This window comes from Pseudorca crassidens, chromosome X (genome assembly GCF_039906515.1).
Source record: "Pseudorca crassidens isolate mPseCra1 chromosome X, mPseCra1.hap1, whole genome shotgun sequence".
NCBI lineage: Eukaryota > Metazoa > Chordata > Mammalia > Artiodactyla > Delphinidae > Pseudorca > Pseudorca crassidens.
Window position 1 is genome coordinate 44,907,327 of NC_090317.1, and position 18,915 is coordinate 44,926,241.

An 18,915-nucleotide genomic window follows, 5' to 3' on the forward strand; every position below is an offset into this window, starting at 1 on the left:
TGGTTTGTGGTTCCAAAGTAATAAAAATTAATGCAATATTTGCAACAGTTGCATATATAGGCTAAAGAATATTTCACAATATTAAACAACAGATATGACTCTTGATTTGGGGATGTATGGAGAGAGAGAAACACGCATGAATCGTTGTCACAGATTGGATCCCCAGTAAACAGATTATGAGACAAAGATTAGTATAGGAGGTTTATTGGGGAGAGCTCCTGGGATAAACATTTATGGAAGAAAAGGGAGAAAATAAACAGGAATGAAAAGAGGAAGAAATCAAATGTCAGTGCACTATCAGTAGAATGCCTCAGCATACACTGTAGGGAATTCTGAACTTAGGATGAAACTTCAAAGCTATCTCAAGTAGGGGCAAGAGGACCAGGCCTTTATACACAGCATCAGTGAGCCATTGGATGTGGGACACTCTGAGAATAGGGTGTGATCTTGAACAAGACAATTCTCAGCTGATGAGATGCCTGAATGCAGCTGGCATCCAAGGGCTCTCTGATGGCAACATTCTTAACAACTGAAGTAATAAGGCCTTTATTGCTAAAGGGAACTCTGGGCAGGGCATTGCAGTATCCACCACAGTCCACCCTTTGTGCCTCTCAGATCTGCTTTATATAAGTTCCAGGATCAGCTCTTCCAGGGGTCTGGTAGGCCTCTCTTCCTAGGGGAAACTTAAACTATAGCCCCCAACACTGCAGCTGGTCTCAAAGCTGAAAATGACCATCCCTCTCTTCCACTATCAATTACAGATCCCAATCACTCTTAGGGTCTTGGTGGTTTGCCTGGTGGTATGATCCAGACCCTCACTCCTGATCATCATGGGTTTCTCAGGCTGGAGTTGCTGTCCTTGATGATACCCACATACCAAGCCCACCAATCTATACATAAGGCTGGGGTTTTTCCTTCTCAGTCAGCTTGTCAAAAAAGATCCCCCATGAGGCACAGGTGTAAGGAGTGTGAAAGGTGCTAGCGCAACAGTGGTGGATATCATGGAGGATCTGCTCTAGCTGATTGTGCAGGTGCTTATACCCTCCAGTCCTGCTTGTGCTTGATCCTACGTGTAAAACTTCCATCTTGTTGCTGGGCCTGCCCACACTTATATCTTGGAGGATCTGACAAAACTCAGTTCATAATGGGCAGTTCTGGTTGTATGGTCAGTTGCATGGTCATTTGATGTCCTATGACCATGTATTCCATATCTACCAGGACACAGTAGCATATCAGGAGCTGTTTTTAAAAGATATATAATTATCCACTGCATGTGGCATGACTTTGTTCCAGAATCTAAGTTCTGGTCTAAGTTGTGACCTTCCCATTGGGGCTTACCAAAAACTCCACATGGCATCTTCCACCAACACAGATATCTCTAATACCTTAGAGTCTACTGATTTCATGGTCCAAGTGGCAGGACTGCTTGAAACCATGGCCTAGACCTGCTATAAGGCCTTCTTTTGTTCTAGGCCCCACTCAAAGTTGGCAGCTTTTCGTGTTACCCAACATGTGGGTCAAAACAGTAATTCCAGATGTGAAATGTGCTGCTTCCAGAACCCAATAAAGCCTACAAGACATTGAGCTTCCTTCTTCATGAGGAAGGTGGAAAATGCAATAATTTGTACTGTACTTTTATAGGGAATCTCCTGGCATGCCCCAGACCATTCAACCCCTAAAAACTGTACTTAATGCAGCCAGCCCCTGGATCTTTGTAGGGTTTATCTCCCATCCTCAGGAGTACACATGTCTTACCAAGGCCTCCAACGTGTTACCCACTTCTTAGCCATTTGGTCCAACTAGCATGATGTCATCAACACAGTGGACTAGTGTCATATTCAGATGGTCCAGATCTCTTCATACTATACCATGACAGAGGACAGGAGAGTTAGTAGAGTCTTGAGGAAAAACTATAAATGTATACTGTTGTCATTCTATGTGAATGTGAACTTTTATGATGTTCCATTCTGATAGGGATAGGAAAAAAAATATTTTCCAAATCAGTAGCTGATTACTGTACTAGGTACCTAAGGCCATGTCATCCTGTTCTAGCAAAGATATCGTATCTGACATGGCAACTGCCCTTGTGCCACTACTTGGTCGAGTTTACAGTAGTCTACTGTCATCTACCAGACTCTGTCCACATTTTTCAGGGGTCCAAACTGATGCATTAAATGGAGATATGATGGGGACCACATCCCAGCATTCTTTAGGTCTTTAGGTGGCACTAACTTCAGCCATCCTCTCCAAGATGCTATCTATATGTTTTCATTTACCATCTTTGCCAAGGAAGAGAACAGCAATTTCAAAGCTTCCACTTGGCCTCATCTACAAATAGCTCTGACTCCACATGCCAAGGAACCAATATGGGGCTTGTACCAACTATCATAATGTCTATTCCAATTTTATATTCAAACACCAGAAAAATAACCATTGAGTGAGTCTGTAGACCCAGTGGAGCCACTATAAACCCAACATAGACTAGGAGCTTATATAATTTCTGGTTTCCATCTGCCCCTATTCTAACAGGGGTGAGGCAAGATGATACGTTAGGTCTCTGGGTATCAATAGCAACTCACAACCAGGGTCCATCAGCCCTCAAAATGTTTGGGTATTCCTCTTTCCCCAGCACACAGTTACCTTCGTAAATGGAAGGACTGGAGGAATCAGTCCTGGGTACCCCACTCCTTCAAACAGTGCTCTCTGGATCAAAAACTGACTTAAGGCCAAAGCTGAGCAGGAGAGTGTGACTTATTGAGGCACCTTCCCTCAGACTTCTGAGTATCTTTGATTTTTTTTTGATTGTACAGATCGAATACAAATTGTTGGACGCTTATTTTCCCTAGGACAATGTGTTATATTGACCACCCACATTCTATTAACTACCTCTTAACCATCTATCTACCAGGAGGAGCACTGTGTTCTATTAACCCTCTCCAAAGCTCTCTGCAGATCAGGCCTCCCGGCCTATTACTCTGACCCTGTGGTGCATTATGGTATTTGCACCTACCTGACTTCTGACAATTGAGCACAGTTATCCTGTCTCTATTGTTTCAGTGGCATCACCATTTCTATCAGTGATCTTCATCCTATAATACCCTCCCCTATTCTGAGCCCTGGTCTGCAGAGGCAAGCCACCACTGAACTTCTCAGTGATGCTGGTAACCCTTTAACCAGTGCATTCCTTATAGCTTTAGCAAATGGTGTGCCCTTTGGGTCCTCCTCCATAACATAGTCCTCTGGAGGGCTTTCTGGCTTTATAATATATTTATTCTATTCCCACTTCCCTGAGCCTTTAATCCCTTCTCCCACCACCTGCAGTGGCAACTCTGGCCTTTATACCTCAATGTGGGCCATTGGTTTTTTTCTATTCTTTGAGGAGCCATTCTAATAGTGAGTTCACATTGATCTCCTGGGATCTTTTCCAGGATGTTAAATCCTGTATCTTGGTAGAGAACTCTCTAATCAATTAATACTCCCTTATTCAATTTTATATTCTAGCTCCCCTGATCAAGGCCCTCAGAATTCAGTCCCATGCTTACTCCCTCAGCACCTGCTAGAACATGCTGGCTAGGTCCTGCAGCTCCTTCTTGAGATATTCCCTTTCCTTCCTTATTAGGCCCAGAACACCACCAATGAAGTTATGTAACTTAACCCTAGACATAGGCCCAGTGGCCAGGATGGGAGGTGGGGGCAGATTCTGTGGGAAACACACATTATCTTACAAGGGAAAGGGCTCTGCATGTTCAAGCAAGGTGAAGCACTAACGCTTAATAGGAAGGAGTGGGACACTTCTGAACGCTCAAGGAGCTCAGGGAAATCTGAGGATATAAGACTTTTAGGGACATCAATCCAGATGTCCCTATTCCATGTGTCAGGGTCACATTCCTTCCTAACCAGGGCCCTGGTCTTGGCATAGCAGACTTGTCTTGGTTTAGATTTTAACTTTCTTTGAAGCTTGTTTCAATAAGTCCTGGGCTTGGTCCTCAGATTTCTCTCCTCTCTACCTGAAAAAGATGAGGACCTCTTTATATGCTGTGAATGAAACCCTCTGGCTTTCACACAGAGCTTAAATTGTTGACTAATTTAATTCAGCTTTTCATTATCTTTTCCTAGAGGTCCATCAAGCTGAGCAATAGCCACCCAATTTTCTGGACTTCCTTATATTTAATATACCTCACATATTTCTCAAATGCCTACCACATGGCACCAGTTAATGTATTCCCTTCCATGAATGCCATTCTAGTTCAACTCCAGTGAAAGCTCTAACTCCTCTGCTACCTGTTCCACATGTCTATCTACTCCACCTACCACAAATGATGGGGTCCTCATTGGCAGCTGGGCAGCAGATGATCCATCTCCTAAATTTCATCACAGTGTATGCTTTTCTGAACCTCTTCTTGTACCAACTGTTGTAGGATGGCTTCCTGGAGAGCAGACTCAGAGACAGGGTTCAGCATGAAGGGCTTTTATTAGGGAATGCTCTTAGGATTAAAACCTGTGAAAAGGAAAAGAAGGAAGCAGGATTGGACAGAGGGAGAAGTTAAGCTGTCCCATTTGGGGCAAGAAGGCCATGTAGATCAGTCATTGAATGTGAAGTACCCCAGAAAGGAGTTATGACCTTGGGGGAGGTGGCTTTCTAGCTGAGGCAATTCCCGATGAGGGCTGACAGCTGAGGGCTGTCTGCTGGCAGCACTCCTAGCAACTGAAATAATAAACTCTTTATTCATGAAGGAGGATTAGGGCAGCAGATTGCAGAATTCACCACAAGTATGACATCATTTTTTCCACTGGAAAGTTGGTGACCATCAAATGCTAGAATTGAGAACAGCTTTACTTTCAAAACGATTAATGAAATTTAAAATTTCAAACATTTATACTTATATTTATGGCTTTATTTAAGTAATATTTATTTTAAAATTTTATTTATATTCCAAATATTCAGACATAAATATGTGAACCTCCATTTATACTTTTGCTCTAGTGCCCTGAAATGCTATTAACAGGCCCGCTTAGCCTGAATTCATCCGTTTCCTTTTAGTAAATTATGCAAAAAGTCCTGGTTTATTATAGTTGTAGTTGCCCATCAACATTTTCAAGAGCTGCATAATGTCTCAATGTGTAGACATACCTTAATTTCTTAGCCAAGTGCCTATTTCAAGACACTTGGGTCATTCACAATTTTTCACTCTTCAAAAAGGTGCAGATGCACAGCCTTGTACAAGCTGATTATTTGATTATCTCCTAATGATAAATTTCTACAAGAGGAATTTCTGGGTCAAAGAGCATGCACATCTTGAAAGCTTCTGAAACATGTATCCAAATGGGTCTTGTACCAAGTATGCTCCCACCAGTACAGTTTGAAGGTGTCCCTCCACCCACACCCTCACCATACTCTGGGTTGGAAGAGAGGTGGATCTTCTCCAGTATGGATGCCAACAGCCCTCTCAATGGTTCCATAAAGACCCTGCCCCAACCAATCTTGTAAAAGAAATCTGATAGAAGCACTAAAAATTATTATTTCTTCTATTATATTTTTTCATAATTCCAAAATAATTACTAAAATATTCACTCCCATAGACACCAGAGTTGGACAAGAAAGAGGATGTTTTCCTATCAAATGCCCTCAGGACCCTACAATAAAATTGTCCCTCTCTGTATGTCCCCAGGATAGGTTCCAGCACTTCTTCATTCAAAGCAACTCTCACTTCCTTCCTCCCCTTGCCACTCCCATTGTCACCAGTGAAATTTCACGCCTTTAGCATCTATGCCTGAACTATGGTGGTAACTTCCTAAGTGGTGTTCCAATCTCCAGTGGCCAATCCTGTCCCCACTCCAACTCTGACCCATTCTGCACGCAAGTCAGTCACATAATGTTCCTTTCATCTTGTCACTCCTCTGGTCACAAAAGGCTTTCGTGTCTCCCAGAAGTGGGTAGAATATACAGACACCTCAGTTTAGAAATCAGGGATCCTCCATGAATGGGACTCACCCAACTGCCTGACTGTATTTTCCATCACTACCCTCCCCACACTTTGTACTCCAGGCAGGCCAGTCTCCTCTGTGGAGCAAAATTCCCACCTCCATGCCTTTCTTCCCGTCACTCCTCCCTCCTCCAATGCCCTTCTGCCCTGTTTTTATCCTGTCTTTCATGCCCAGCTTACTTAAGTGCCCCCTCCTCTGCAAAACTTTCCCTGAACACTGTTGCATGCAGAAGTTTCTTCTGCCTTTAAGCACTAATAGGAAACAGCTGGCTATGATCATAGGCTCTTGGGTTTTGTTAGTATCTTTTTGTTTCCATACATCTTGCCTTTCCAAATAGATCACAGATTCAAGGACAAAGACATGTCTTTTTTTTCTGCTTAAAACACACAACTTTATTGATGACATAAAAATAAAGTCTCAAATGTATAAGCATAAGTCCACACAAAGGACCAAAGATTACCTTACTTATGAAGAATCAGCTCAGTTTCTGCTCATGAAGCATACCAAAAATATCTCAATCCAGACAAGGTAAAAATCAACACATGTATTTTCAGTACAAAATTGAATTCATTTGGTGTTCATAAAATGGTCCAGCTAACGACCATCATAAGCAACATCACTTTAGAAATTATAATGCAATTTACAATGTGCATTACTTCCAGGCTGCAAAACCAAAATATTACTCAAATTTGTTTGGAAAATTACAACTAATCAGAGTTTACTTAATAATAGCTCAACTCTTTCTTTCACCTCAGGGTCATTGTATTCTGCTGCTAAGACTCGAAGTTTCTTGGCACATGCTTTAGGTCGTTGGAATATGAAATAAAGGGAATTTTTACTGAACTTGTCCTGGGTAAATACTTTTGCTCTTTTTTTAAAATGGTAATTTATATTTTCAAATAGTGAAAGAGCATTAAGAATATTTTCCTTTGTCTCTTTCTTGCTAAAGATATTAATCAGTGATGCTGGTGCATTGGCAATGAGCAAGTCTTTTGTCATAGATGGATTTTTAGAGAAATTTAAAAGCATTCCCAAAATATGGTCTTTAGTTTCTCCACTTCCCACAGTTAACAAACGAAGAAATTCTGAAATGTAATTTGTAACCATATGCTGATATTCACTAATAATAGTCAGGTGCTTTATCAATCTCAATCCAGCCAGCTGCACATTTGAATTCAAGGGATAGGTGATGGTGTCTTCACATACTTGGTTTAAGTATGTTTTAACCTTCCTGTGATTTTCAGCAGCCACCGAGATGTTATTCAGTGCATTTAAAGCCTTCTGCCTAACACTGGGGTAGGGATTATTGAGCAAGCCTTCAATAATTGAGATTCTACCTGCATTACGAATGACTTCATGGGAGAATGGGTAATCACGGCTGTTATACAGAGCATTATTGGCTATTTCATGAATAGAAGGATCTTCAGTCATCTCAATCATGCAAATGAGTTTTTCAAGCTCTCGTGGATCCATATTAGTTTCACGTCTACAGCGGCAGGCCCAAGGCTGAGTTTTCTCCCCAGACCTGATCTGCTTTCTGAGCTCATCTTCAGGTGGGAAGCAGGATTCATTTTGATATGGAAATTTCATTTCTGTCCAGATCATGGCTCCCGCCCATGACCCCATTCCTGCCCCAGGGACCATAGATGGATATGTGACTCTTGACTCAGCTGACTTTTTGGCTTTAGTCTTAGGTGCAGATTTGTCCTCACTTCTGTTTTCATTACTATCCCAGAAACAAGACTTTACATCGACTCCACCAGCAGCTTCAAGCTTATCCTTGGTGCTGGCCTTATCTCCAGCCCTACGCTCAAAATTGACATCTTTCTCACGCTTAGATCTGAATGCATTACTGTTCTCACTCTCAGCCCAAAACAAGGACCTTAAACTTATCTCCTCAATATCAGGGCTGGATGCTCCACTTAGCTCATCCTCATCTACATCCCCAGCCAAAGTCCAGGACCCCATGCCAGCCTCTTCCCCAACCCCAAGCCTAGACCCTGTAGTGGCTGTATCTCCATCCCAGAGCCAAGACTCCTGCCTGACCTCAGCCCCAACCCCAGCCCCAGCCTCAGCCCCCACACAGGAATCCATACAGGCAGCCTCATCAGATCTGATCCAGGACCCAATACTGTTTTTGTTCTCAGCCCCAAATCTAGAACTAATGATAGCCTCTTCCCTAACCACTGAGCTGGATTCAATACTGGCCTCATTTTTATCTCCAGGGCTAGACACAATACCAGCTTCTTCCCCTCTCCAGAACCAAGACCCTGTACTAGCCTCACTCCCAGCCCCAAACCAGGATCCTTCATTGGCCTCTGTCCCAGCACTCACCTGAGACCTTCTACTGGTCTGGTCTCCAGGCCTAGCCCAGGAACCTCCACTTTCCTGCTCTTCAGGCCCTAAGCTAGACCCTCTACTGGCCTCATTCCCAGGCTTAGACCCAGCCCAGGATTTTCCACAAGGCTGATCCCCAGTGCCAGCCCAGGAGCCTCCTCCACTGGCCTGATCCTCAAACCCAGGTTTGAAACAGCTACCAGCTTGATTCCCAGCCACAATCCAGGACGTTCCACTGGCCTGACCCCCAGTACCAACCCAGGACCCACCACTGGCCTGGTCTGCAAGCCCTGGACTAGACCCTCCCATGGCATGGTCCTGAGCACCAGACCAGAACGCTCCTCCACTGGCCTGATCCTCAAATCCAGGTTTGGAACAGCTACCAGCCTGATCCCCAGCCCCAGCCCAAGACCCTCCACTGACCTGACTCCCATTATCAGCCCAGGACCCACCACCGGACTGGTTCATGGGCCCAAGCCCAGGCCCTCCAATGGCCTGGCCACTAGTCCCACCCCAGGACCCTCCTGTATTGGCCTGACTCCCACTGTAAGCATAGAACCATCCAGTGAACTGATCCTTGAGCACTGGCCTGGATCCTCCACTGGCCTGGTCCCCAATGCCAGCCCAGGAATCTCCAACGGACTGGTCCCTGGGCCCCAGTGTAGACCCTCCACTAGCCTGGCCTCCACTAGCCTGGCCCCCACTGTCAGCCCAAGACACTCTTCCAGATTTGGCCTGATCCTCATATCTAGGCTTTGTCTCACCACCAGCCTGATGCCCAGGTCCAACCCAGGACCCTTCATTGGCCTGGTCCACAGCCCCAACCAAGAAACCTCCACTGGCTTGGTCCCCAGAGTCAGCCCAAGACCCTCCACTGGACTGGTCCTCAGGCCCCGACCTAGTCCCTCCACCAGCCTGGCTACCAGCCCCAGCCAAAGACTCTTCTTCACTGACCTGATCCTTAAATCCAGGCTTGGACCCACCACCAGGCTGATCACCAGTCCCAGTCCAAGAACCCCCACTGGCCTGATCCACGGCCCCCACCAAGAATCCTTCACTGGCCTGGTTCCCAGTGCCAGTCCAGGACCCAACACTGGACTGGTCTGCAAGCCCTGGCCTAGACTCTCTATTGGGCTGTTCTCCAGCTGTAACCCAGGACCCACCACTGGACTCATCCACAAGCCCTAGCCCAGACCCTCCACTGGCTTGGTCTGCAGTGTCAGCCCAGGCCCTTCCACTGGACTGGTTTTCAGGCCCCAGCCCAGCTCCAGCCCAGGACACATTTTCATTGGTCTGATGCTCAAGTCTAGGCTTGGATCCACCACCAGACAAATCACTAGTCCCAACCCAGGATGCACCGCCAGACAGATCACTAGTCAGAATCCAGGACCCTCCAGTAGCCTGGTCCACAGCCACAGCCCAGTACCCAATGTTAACCACATTCCCAGCTGTAGCCTGAGCCCAGGACCCTCCATTAGCCTGAATCCCAGCCACATCCTGGGACCTTCCACTGGCCTGTGCCTCAGCCCCAGCCCAGGATGCTCCATTGGCCTGATTCTCAACCACAGTCCAGGACACTCCAATGGTCTCTCCCCCAGTCCAGGATACCCCACTGGCCTGGCCCCCAGCCCAGGAACTCTCACTGGCGTGAGCTCCAGTCCAGGGCACCACAACAGCCTGGTTGCCAGTGCCAGCCCAAGAAGCCCCACTGGCCTGGTTCTCAGCCACAGTCCAGGACCCTCCAACAGCCTTGTTCCCAGCATCTACCCAGTAACCCCCACTGGCCTGGCCTGCAGCCCAGGACTGTTCACTGGCATGACTCCCAGCCCAGAGCCCTCCACTGGCCTGGTCCCCAGCTCCAGCCCAGGATTGAATACCAACCTCATTCTCACCCCTAGCTGCACTCCAGGATTCAACATTGGCTTCATTCTCATCATCAGCCCAGGACATGCTATTCTCCCAGTATCCATCCCTAGCCTGAAACCTAAATTTGATCCACCGCTCAGAAGCAATCCAGTCCTCAACACCAATCCCATTCCAGTAGTAGTCATGGACCTTAGGCTGAGACTTTTTGCAGGCCTGAGTGCCTGCCCCACCCTCACTCTCAGAAGTGGGCGTGGCCTTAGCCTTCGGCTTTACAGAGGCATCTCCTGTGGCTTCTGCCTCAGACTTACGCATAGCCTTGTCCTTTGCCCCAGACGAGGTCTTACTCTGGGAATGGGCTACAGACTGACGCTGGTCAGAGCCCATCGTACATGCTCCAGCCTCTACCTTAGACTCAGCAACATGATTGCCCCTAACCTTACTCCTGGCACCAAGCAAGGCCTCACCCTGGGAATTGGCCAGAGCCTGGGGTGGGGCAGAGCCTGTTGTACCTGGTCCAGTCCCTGCTTTAGACACAGCATTGGGATTGCCCTTGACCTTACTCCTGGCACCAAGCAAGGCATCACCCTGGGAACTGGCCACAGCCTGGGGCTGAGTAGAGCCTGTTGTATCTGTCTGAGGCTGGGCAGAGTCTGCTGTATCTGGCCCAGCCCCTGCCTTAGGCACAGCACTGGGATTGCCCCGGACCTTATTCTTAGTACCACACAAGGCCTCACCCAGGGAACTGGCTGCAGCCTGGGGCTGAGCAGAGCCCTTCGTATCTGTCTTAGACCCTACCTTAGACACAGCATTGGGATTGCCCCGGACCTTATTCTTAGTACCATATAAGGTCTCACCCTGGGAATTGGCTGCAGCCTGGGGCTGGGCAGAGTCCTTTGTATCTGGCCCAGACCCTACCTTAGACACAGCATTGGGATTGCCCCAGACCTTATTTCTGGCACCAGGTAAGGCTTCACCTTGAGAATTAGACTCAGCTTGGGGCTGAACAGAGCCCACTGTATCTGGCCCAGACCCTACCTTAGATACATCATTGGGATTACCCCTGACCTTATTCTTGGCACCAGGCAAGACCTCACCCTGAGAATTGGCCACTGACTGGGGCTGGACAGTGTTTGCTGTATCTGTTTGAGGCTGGGCAGAACACGTTGTATCTGGCCCAGCCCCTGCTTTAGACACAGCGTTGAGATTGCTCCTGACTTTAATCTTGACACCAGGCAAAGTCTCACCTTGGGAATTGGCCACAGCTTGGGGCTGGGCAGAGCTCTTTGTATCTGGTCCAGTCCCTGCTTTAGACACAGCATTAGGATTGCCCCGGATCTTATTCTTAGTACCACACAAGGCCTCACCCTGAGAATTGGCCACAGCCTGGGGCTGAGCAGAGCTTGTTGTATCTGTTTCAGGCTGGGGAGAGCCCTTTGTATCTTGCCCAGTACCTGCCTTAGACACAGTATTGGGATTGCCCCGAACTTTATTCTTGACACCAGGCAAGGCTTCCCCCTGGGTATTGGCCATAGCCTGGGGCTGTGCAGAGCTCTTCGCATGTGGCCCAGCCCCTGACTTAGACACAGCATTGGGATTGTCCTGGACCTTCTTCTTGGCACCAGGCAAGGCCTCGCCCTGGGAACTGGCCATTTCCTGAGGCTGACCACAGGCCCTTAGTTCTGCCTTAGCCCCTGCCCCAGAAATAGTATCAGGATCGCCCCTGCCATCAGTCCTGGAATCAGGGAAAATTTCAGCTTGGGCCTTGACCCCAGCTTGAGGCTGTGCACAGGTTTTCATGTCTGCTCCGACCCCTGCCTTACACTTGCCTTTGGCTTTGCCCCTAGCTTTACCTCTGGTACTAGGTAGAGCCTCAGCCTGGCTCTTAGTGGAAGTCTGAGACTGTGCCTTTGTGTCTGTCCCAGCCTCTTCTTTAGACTTGGTGTTGGCATTGCCCTGAGCCTTAATCCTGTCATCAGGCAAGGCATCAGCCTGGACATTGGCCTTAGGCTGAGGCTGTGTATAGGACTCAGTGTCTGTCCCAACCCCCACCTTAGATACGGCATTGGAATTGCCTCTACCCTTACCCCTGGCATCAGACGTAGCCTCAGCCTGAGCACTGGCTACAGCTTGAGGCTGAACGGCAGCCCTCGTGTCAGCTCCAGTCATTGCCTTAGGTGTGACATTGTTATTTCCCCTATCATCAACCCTGGCACTAGACATTGTCTCAGCCTGTTTCTTGGTCACAGTCTGAGATTGTGTAGAAGCACTTGTACCTGCCCCAACCCCTGCCTCACACATGGCATTGGTATTAACCCCAGCATCAACCATTGCCCCAGGCACAGCCTCAGTCTTGGCTACAATCTGAGGCTGAGCAAAAGCCCTCATATCTACCACAGACCCTGCCTGAGACGCAGTTTTGCAATTCCCCTTGGCCTCAACCCCAGTACCAAGCATGTCGTCAACCTGGATCTTGGCCACAGCCTGAGGCAGTGCACAGGACTTCATGTCTGCTCCAGATTCTGCCTTGGACTTGGTGTTATGATTTCCCTTAGCAACAACTGAGGTACCAGACCTGGCCTCAGACTGAGTCTTGGCCACACTCACAGTCTCTTCCAGGGCTCTCAACTTGGTCTCAGCCACACTTCCAATCTTGTTTATGGTACCCACCTTGGCCACTTCCCTGATTACTGCCAAGGCCTCATTCCGTGTCACCATCACTCTGTTCATTTCTGTCTCTTTTTCAGCCAATATACGAGTTTCTGCTTTGGTCTGGGTCATTGCTTCTTTCTTGGTCTCTGCCCTAGCACCAAGTGCCCAAGCTTTAGCCTTGGTCTGGGTCACTGCCTCTTTCTTGACTAGTCTCCCAGACTCAGAGTCAGTTTGGGTCACTGCTTCTTTCATGGCCACTTCACTGGCTTTGGCCTCAGTCAGAATCACTGCCTCTGTTATGACCACTGTTCCAACCACTGTCTTTGCCTCAGATTGGGTCTCTGTCTCTGCCTCAGCCCATGCCTTGGCTTGAGAGTTGGCTTTGATTCTGGCTGTAGCAGTGGTATTAGTCTCTACTTCAGCCCCAGCCCCACCTCCTGCTCCAGTTTCTGCTCCAGTCTTGGGCTTGGATCTAGTCTCAATCTCTGTCCCAACCATGGCTTCACACATCGCCAAGGTCTGGTTCTGTATCCCAACCACAGTCTCCATTTTGACTCTGGACCCATTTCTGGCAAGTCTCCTCACACTCTGGGCTCTTCCCTTGGTTAATCTGTAAATGCAGTAGCAAGCACCAGCCCAGATCATCAGTCCTGCGGTCACCCAGCCCACTTCCTGAACACGACCCATGTAATCACCCTTGCTGAAGACACGAACAAGGTACAGAGGGGCTCAATCAGGCTGTGAAAAGTGGGTAGTAGGTCTGCGCATAGGCCTGTGAGGGTGTTGGTCTTCAGCCACTCAAAGGCCACTACAGTTGCCACTGGAGGTGGACCTAGAAGTGGAGGAAGGAAATGCACTAAAATTTCTCTTCTAATTCTGTGCATCACACAGATAGATACAGAAGGACAGGAAAGTGTAAAAATGGTGTGCTTGGTGGAAGAAAAGGATGATTAGCAAATTCTCTCTCCATCCCTTTTATTTTATCTCCTCTCCATCTTCCCCAGTGCCCAACAATTTCCCCCAAGGTACTTCCGTACACATTTCCTTATACCAAATGAACAGTGGAAAGGATGGTGGTAAGGCTGACTATGAATGGTAAAGACTGGGAAGCCCTCAGACTTCGATTTTTACTGGACCTACTCTGGTCACCACTCCCACAGGTCCCCACCCTCATACCAACCTGTAATGATCAAGGCAGTTCCCTCCTCTTTCCTTCTCTTGATTGGAGATATACCCTAAAGTAGATCTATAAACTCATGAGATCTGTGGACCTAGAGACAGATAGACAGGCGGAAGTGAAGATTTTGCTCTTGTTGTGACAGATATATTATTAGCAAACTACCTCTCTATCCCCTTCAATTCGCCCCACTCCCTGTGCCAAAATAAAGGTGAAGGTGTGGGGTAAGTGAAGAGATAGTGGGAAAAGTGACTGGAAAAAGGAGAGACTGAGGATCCTCCAGACTGGACACTGGCCCTACTGGATGGGCACTGGTCTCCAGCAACCCACCTTTGATGTCTACCCAGCCAGTCCCCAGCCTCTTACCAGTCTATACTGATCAGGGATAATTTCCTTCTTGTTTCTTTGCTTCCAGTGATCTCAAACCTTTCAGACCTGTAGACCAACCTGTGGACAAGTAAACAAACAGATAGTAGAGACCAGGTCCTTCACAGAACAAACAAGCACCTTGATCCCTGACTCCAGTCCCTGCCTTGTGAGAGCACATGTCCAGTTTGCTAAAATGATCCATCCTTTCAAGTCTTCTCTCCGTCACACTCCAGCCCACCCTTACCCCAATATTTCTACTATTTCCTGCACTGAAATCAGTAGTGGGGGTAGCAACACTGTGGAAATCTGGCAGAGTGTAGGAGAGGCAGAAGAAACCTCCACTGAGAGGACCGTCTCAAGTCTCAGCCACCTCATATGCCCACCCTCTCTTGTTACCCCCAGGCACTGCCCATCTTCACACCAACCTCCACAGTCCCAGGCCAGTCTCCCAATTTCCCTTGCTTTCAGTGGTAAACAGCCCTACTGTCGCCCTATGGGAAGACCTAGGAAAAAACAGAGAAAAAAGGGAAGGTGAAACTTGAGTGCTTGTGACATCCCAGCATCTGAAACATGGGTCCCAGTACCTGCCTTACTGGATTTAGAGATCTGTTCTCTGGCAAGCAAAACCTAGGGCTTCTCCAGCACTGAAATGCGCAGGGTGGAAAGGGGAGGCAGGAAAAAGGGGAAAGACAGAGGTGAATTATTGTAAAACCACCTGTAGGATTCTAGGGCTTCTCTCAAAAGTCCATCTTTTCCTTCACCTGTGCAGACAGGTGGGAAAATCTGAAAAACTGGAAAACCAGGAGACGCATAGAGGCCCCCATATCCCATATTCTAGAATCACAGCCTACTGCCATCTACTTCTCTTTAAACCCATCTCTAGGAATCTCCAGCATAAGAGACAAGGTGTGTGTGTGGTGGAGGGAGGCTTTTGCTTCTGCAAAATCACCATCCCTGCCCCACAAAGGCTATCTCCAAAAAAAAAAAAAAGTAATTCTTTGAGACAACAATTTGTATTTTCTGAGGCACAAATAAAAGCATCCCTAGAAAAGTTGCTGTCTTTATTGGTCTTCAACATACACTTTACGTTAAAAAGCCCAAGCTTGGTAAGTAAACGCAGGTTAGGGAAAGTCCACTATAGCCCCACCCTATATCCCAACCAAATAGAGGCGCCTAAGTTCCTGTCACAGAGAATATTCATAGAGCGCTTCAACTGTTCACAACGGGTGCCCGTGCCCACACTAACCTCCGCAGATCCTGTGCAGTTGTCTCCTTTCCTTCTTCCCTCGCCTTGCCGCGAACAGTGCCACCCCGAATTACTGTCTTCAGATAGGAGATAGTAAAGGCACTGAGTGCTGGGACCAGTACCCAGGACACAGATCCCAACGCTGGATTCAGGAACCCAGTTATCAAACGTCCTTCCCCACATTGCAAGACGCCACCCTCACCAACCCTGCCGTCCAGTCACTAAGGCCCACCATTTTCTCTGCAAACGCCACCGTGGCGTGTCCCTTCCACTGAAATGAGCAGGAAGCGGAGCAGGCGTGTGTGGTCTGTGATTAGATTCAGAGAGAATGGGGCATCTCAATCTCTGCATTTCCCTCTTGAGACACTCCCCCCACCATTCGCCCTGTCAAAGCTCACGGTTCCCCAGCACAGACGTAGGGAGGAGGAGGAGGGCTCGGGAGAATCTGAGCGAAGGCTCTGGGAACTTGAGCCCGCTTTGTCCGCCACCCCCCGACCAGCTCCGGGGATCCGCAGTCCGCTGCCGCCCTGGCTTCGGCGCACGGGGCCCTTACCTGCTCCGCTTCCCCCGGGCCCAATGCCAGCCCGCCGTTCGCAGGGCAGCGGGGAGCTGGTACCCACACACGAGTGACGACTGCACCGAAAGCTGCGTCGCTCTGCAGCTCCCGGTCACGTGAGGGCCCCGCGTCACCGCCTAGCTCGCCCTCCGATCCCCCCCCCCCGCAACCAGGGCCGGCGGGGAGTTCAACAGGACCCTCCCCTCCACCTCCGCGCGCAAGATCTCCCCCTCCACCCAGCTGTGCGCGAGGCCCGGTCACTCAGCTCCTTTCCCTCCAATCTGAGAGCCCACAAGTGGCATCACCTCCCTGCGGTTGGAGTTTGCCCTTCTCCTGTTACCAGGGAGGGTCTGCGTCCCCCATCCACCCTCAGGCCTTGGCTCCGGCCTTTTCGGCTGCTTCTTTGAGGACTCTCTCTTTCTCTCTTACGCTGTTAAGACTAGCGTCCCCATTGGATACGTTGCTGCACCAAAATGGGCTAGGGAAGAGGTGTCAGGAAGGGGAGCAGAGAGTGCAAGGAGAGGTTTAACTTTCTTTTTTATGTTCCTTTTTTTTCCCTTTTAACGTCACATTCATTGTTTTTGTAATGGGGAAATGGCGTCAAGCCATTTTCGTTTGACATTTACAAATTAGGTTGTAAAAATAACAAAAGACTCATCCATTTGTTGACGTTATTTTGTGCCACATTAAGAATGTTTTCGAATTGCTATAAATTATTTCACAGCTTTCAAAACAGACTGGTAATTATTAACATTTTAAATATAAAATTTTCCTGAACAAAACCAATAGGTTTTCAATGTGACCTATAAATTCATCTTTGGAAAGACCAATCTTGGCAATTTTACACAAGCGATTTACAACTTTTCGAAGTTCTGGTTGAATTTATTGATGATCTTGTGTCAGGTGTCTGAGAACTTCTTCATAGATGACTCCTGGGTGATGGAATGGAGACCCCACTCCTGATGAACCCAGCGCCTGAAAACTAGTGACTTCCCAGATTAACCTGTTTTCCACTCAAGGAGTTTTATTGGGATTTTACATAAGCGTGTGATCAAATCAGTCTCATCACACCCAGGAAAGGACCAACTGTGCTATCCCACTAATGGAAATGAAGCTTAACAGGTGGATTTTCATTAGATCATGACACTGGTGAGATATCTCCACTATCTGCCATTCATGCACTGTATGTCCCCATAGCAGCTGGGACCTAACCCTAACCCTAGCAGCGGGGGCATACAGTGTTCAGCATCTTTCAGTAGAGATAGGGGGTAAGGTCTGTGGCTGACTATGGATCTGTGGGCAATACTCCTGAAATCCATGTCATTTTTCTCTCACAAAAACCAGTTTACAGGATCCCAAGCAGTCGCCAGGGGGAAGTCCCTGCCTTCTGTTACAGTTTCACTGCACCACCCATACAAACCCCTCAGAATAATCCCAGAACTCAGGGACAAAGTATGCATAACTTAGTCCCCAGACATCCAGCTGCCCCTGCTGGGGAGTCATACTCTAAATATAGACCCTTCAGGCAGCCTCTTTCTTAGGTTGAAATCTGACACCCCAGCAGGAAGCTCCCTGCCTGAGGGGCCCCTGTGTGGGGGAGGCCCCTCTAGGAGGTGAAACAGGAAGCCCAGAGTGCCTTAGACCCTTACTAATGGCTTTTCAGAACTCAATCGACTGTGACCAATTTATGTTCCTCATCAGAGGGAAACATTTAGAAATTGATTATGAAGACATTTAAAATTTTAGTAAACTTAAAAACACAAACTCATGAGGATAGGATGTCAAACAGCTTATTTGTAATAATCTAAAAACTCTTACAAATCATTAATAAAATGGTAAGCCAATAGAAAGCATGCCAAAGATGCAAATGGATTTGTTTGCAGAAAAGAAATACCAATGACGGATAAACATATGAAGAAAAGCTCAACTTCAAAGAAATGCAGATCGAAACAACTATGTGTTGCCATGTTTCATCTAGGAGTGCCAAAATTTAGAAATTTGATAATGTTATTGACTGGTTTATGGGGAAATGGGCACTCCCACGCTCTGTTGGAAGCAGATACTGTGATGCAACAGTTTTACAGAGAGCTATTTGGCAAAATCTATTATATGATAAATATAATATCCCACAAATTCTTTGACTGAGCAATTCTATTCCTAGGAGTTTAGCCAGCCTGATACTTACACAGTTTCACAAAGATTCATATACTAGGATATCTATTGCAGTGCTTGCAAAGGTTAAAACAACCGAAGCAACATAAAAAGTCCATCAATAGGGAAAACATTAAATAAATTAGGTTAAATTTATGCAATACGGCTGATAAAAATATTTAGATCTACGTATCCTGATGGAAAGATACTTAAGGTATTTTACTGTTTGCTTATTTTCTATTAAACTATTTGTTTATTTGTAATTGCATGGAAATTCTGCAAGAATACATTCTAGTATAAGATTCAAACCCAGAAAAAGCACTAGTACAGCTTTAACACCACTGTCCTCATCAAAGCACAGTTACCTCCCCTTTTTATAAATTTTCTGTGTTAAATGCTTTTCTATACATTACACATACATGTCTTATTAAAATATATAAATGGGTCTCTTCAATAAGTGGTGCTGGAGCTTGCCTGGTGGCACAGTGGTTAAGAATCCGCCTTTTAATGCAGGGGACATGGGTTCGAGCCCTGGTCCGGGAAGATCCCACATGCTGCGGAGCAACTAAACCCGTGTGC

The 18,915-nt window shown here is 47.3% G+C and overlaps 1 protein-coding gene across 5 annotated transcripts; it reads right to left on the bottom strand.

Moving 5' to 3' along the window:
• Positions 1 to 188: 188 nt before the first annotated feature.
• ARMCX4 (armadillo repeat containing X-linked 4) lies at positions 189 to 16,658 on the bottom strand. Of its 5 annotated transcripts, XR_010940081.1 has the most exons (8): positions 16,183 to 16,368; positions 14,809 to 14,886; positions 14,381 to 14,461; positions 14,018 to 14,108; positions 13,533 to 13,669; positions 4,312 to 4,498; positions 1,756 to 1,862; positions 189 to 1,239 (listed from the first exon to the last, which is right to left on the bottom strand). XR_010940081.1 is itself a non-coding variant. In XM_067724098.1 (6 exons), the coding sequence occupies exon 6, from the start codon at positions 13,522 to 13,524 to the stop codon at positions 6,697 to 6,699; it is 6,828 nt and encodes a 2,275-aa protein (XP_067580199.1). In that variant the 5' UTR covers positions 13,525 to 13,669; positions 14,018 to 14,108; positions 14,381 to 14,461; positions 14,809 to 14,886; positions 15,630 to 15,706; positions 16,491 to 16,658; the 3' UTR covers positions 6,342 to 6,696. The 5 variants fall into 5 exon arrangements, 3 of the variants coding, with proteins under 3 accessions (XP_067580199.1, XP_067580198.1, XP_067580197.1); XR_010940082.1 differs by lacking the exon at positions 13,533 to 13,669 and having other exon boundaries at positions 16,183 to 16,361; XM_067724098.1 differs by lacking the exons at positions 189 to 1,239; positions 1,756 to 1,862; positions 4,312 to 4,498; positions 16,183 to 16,368 and adding exons at positions 15,630 to 15,706; positions 16,491 to 16,658 and having other exon boundaries at positions 6,342 to 13,669.
• Between the last annotated feature and the right edge of the window lie 2,257 nt (positions 16,659 to 18,915).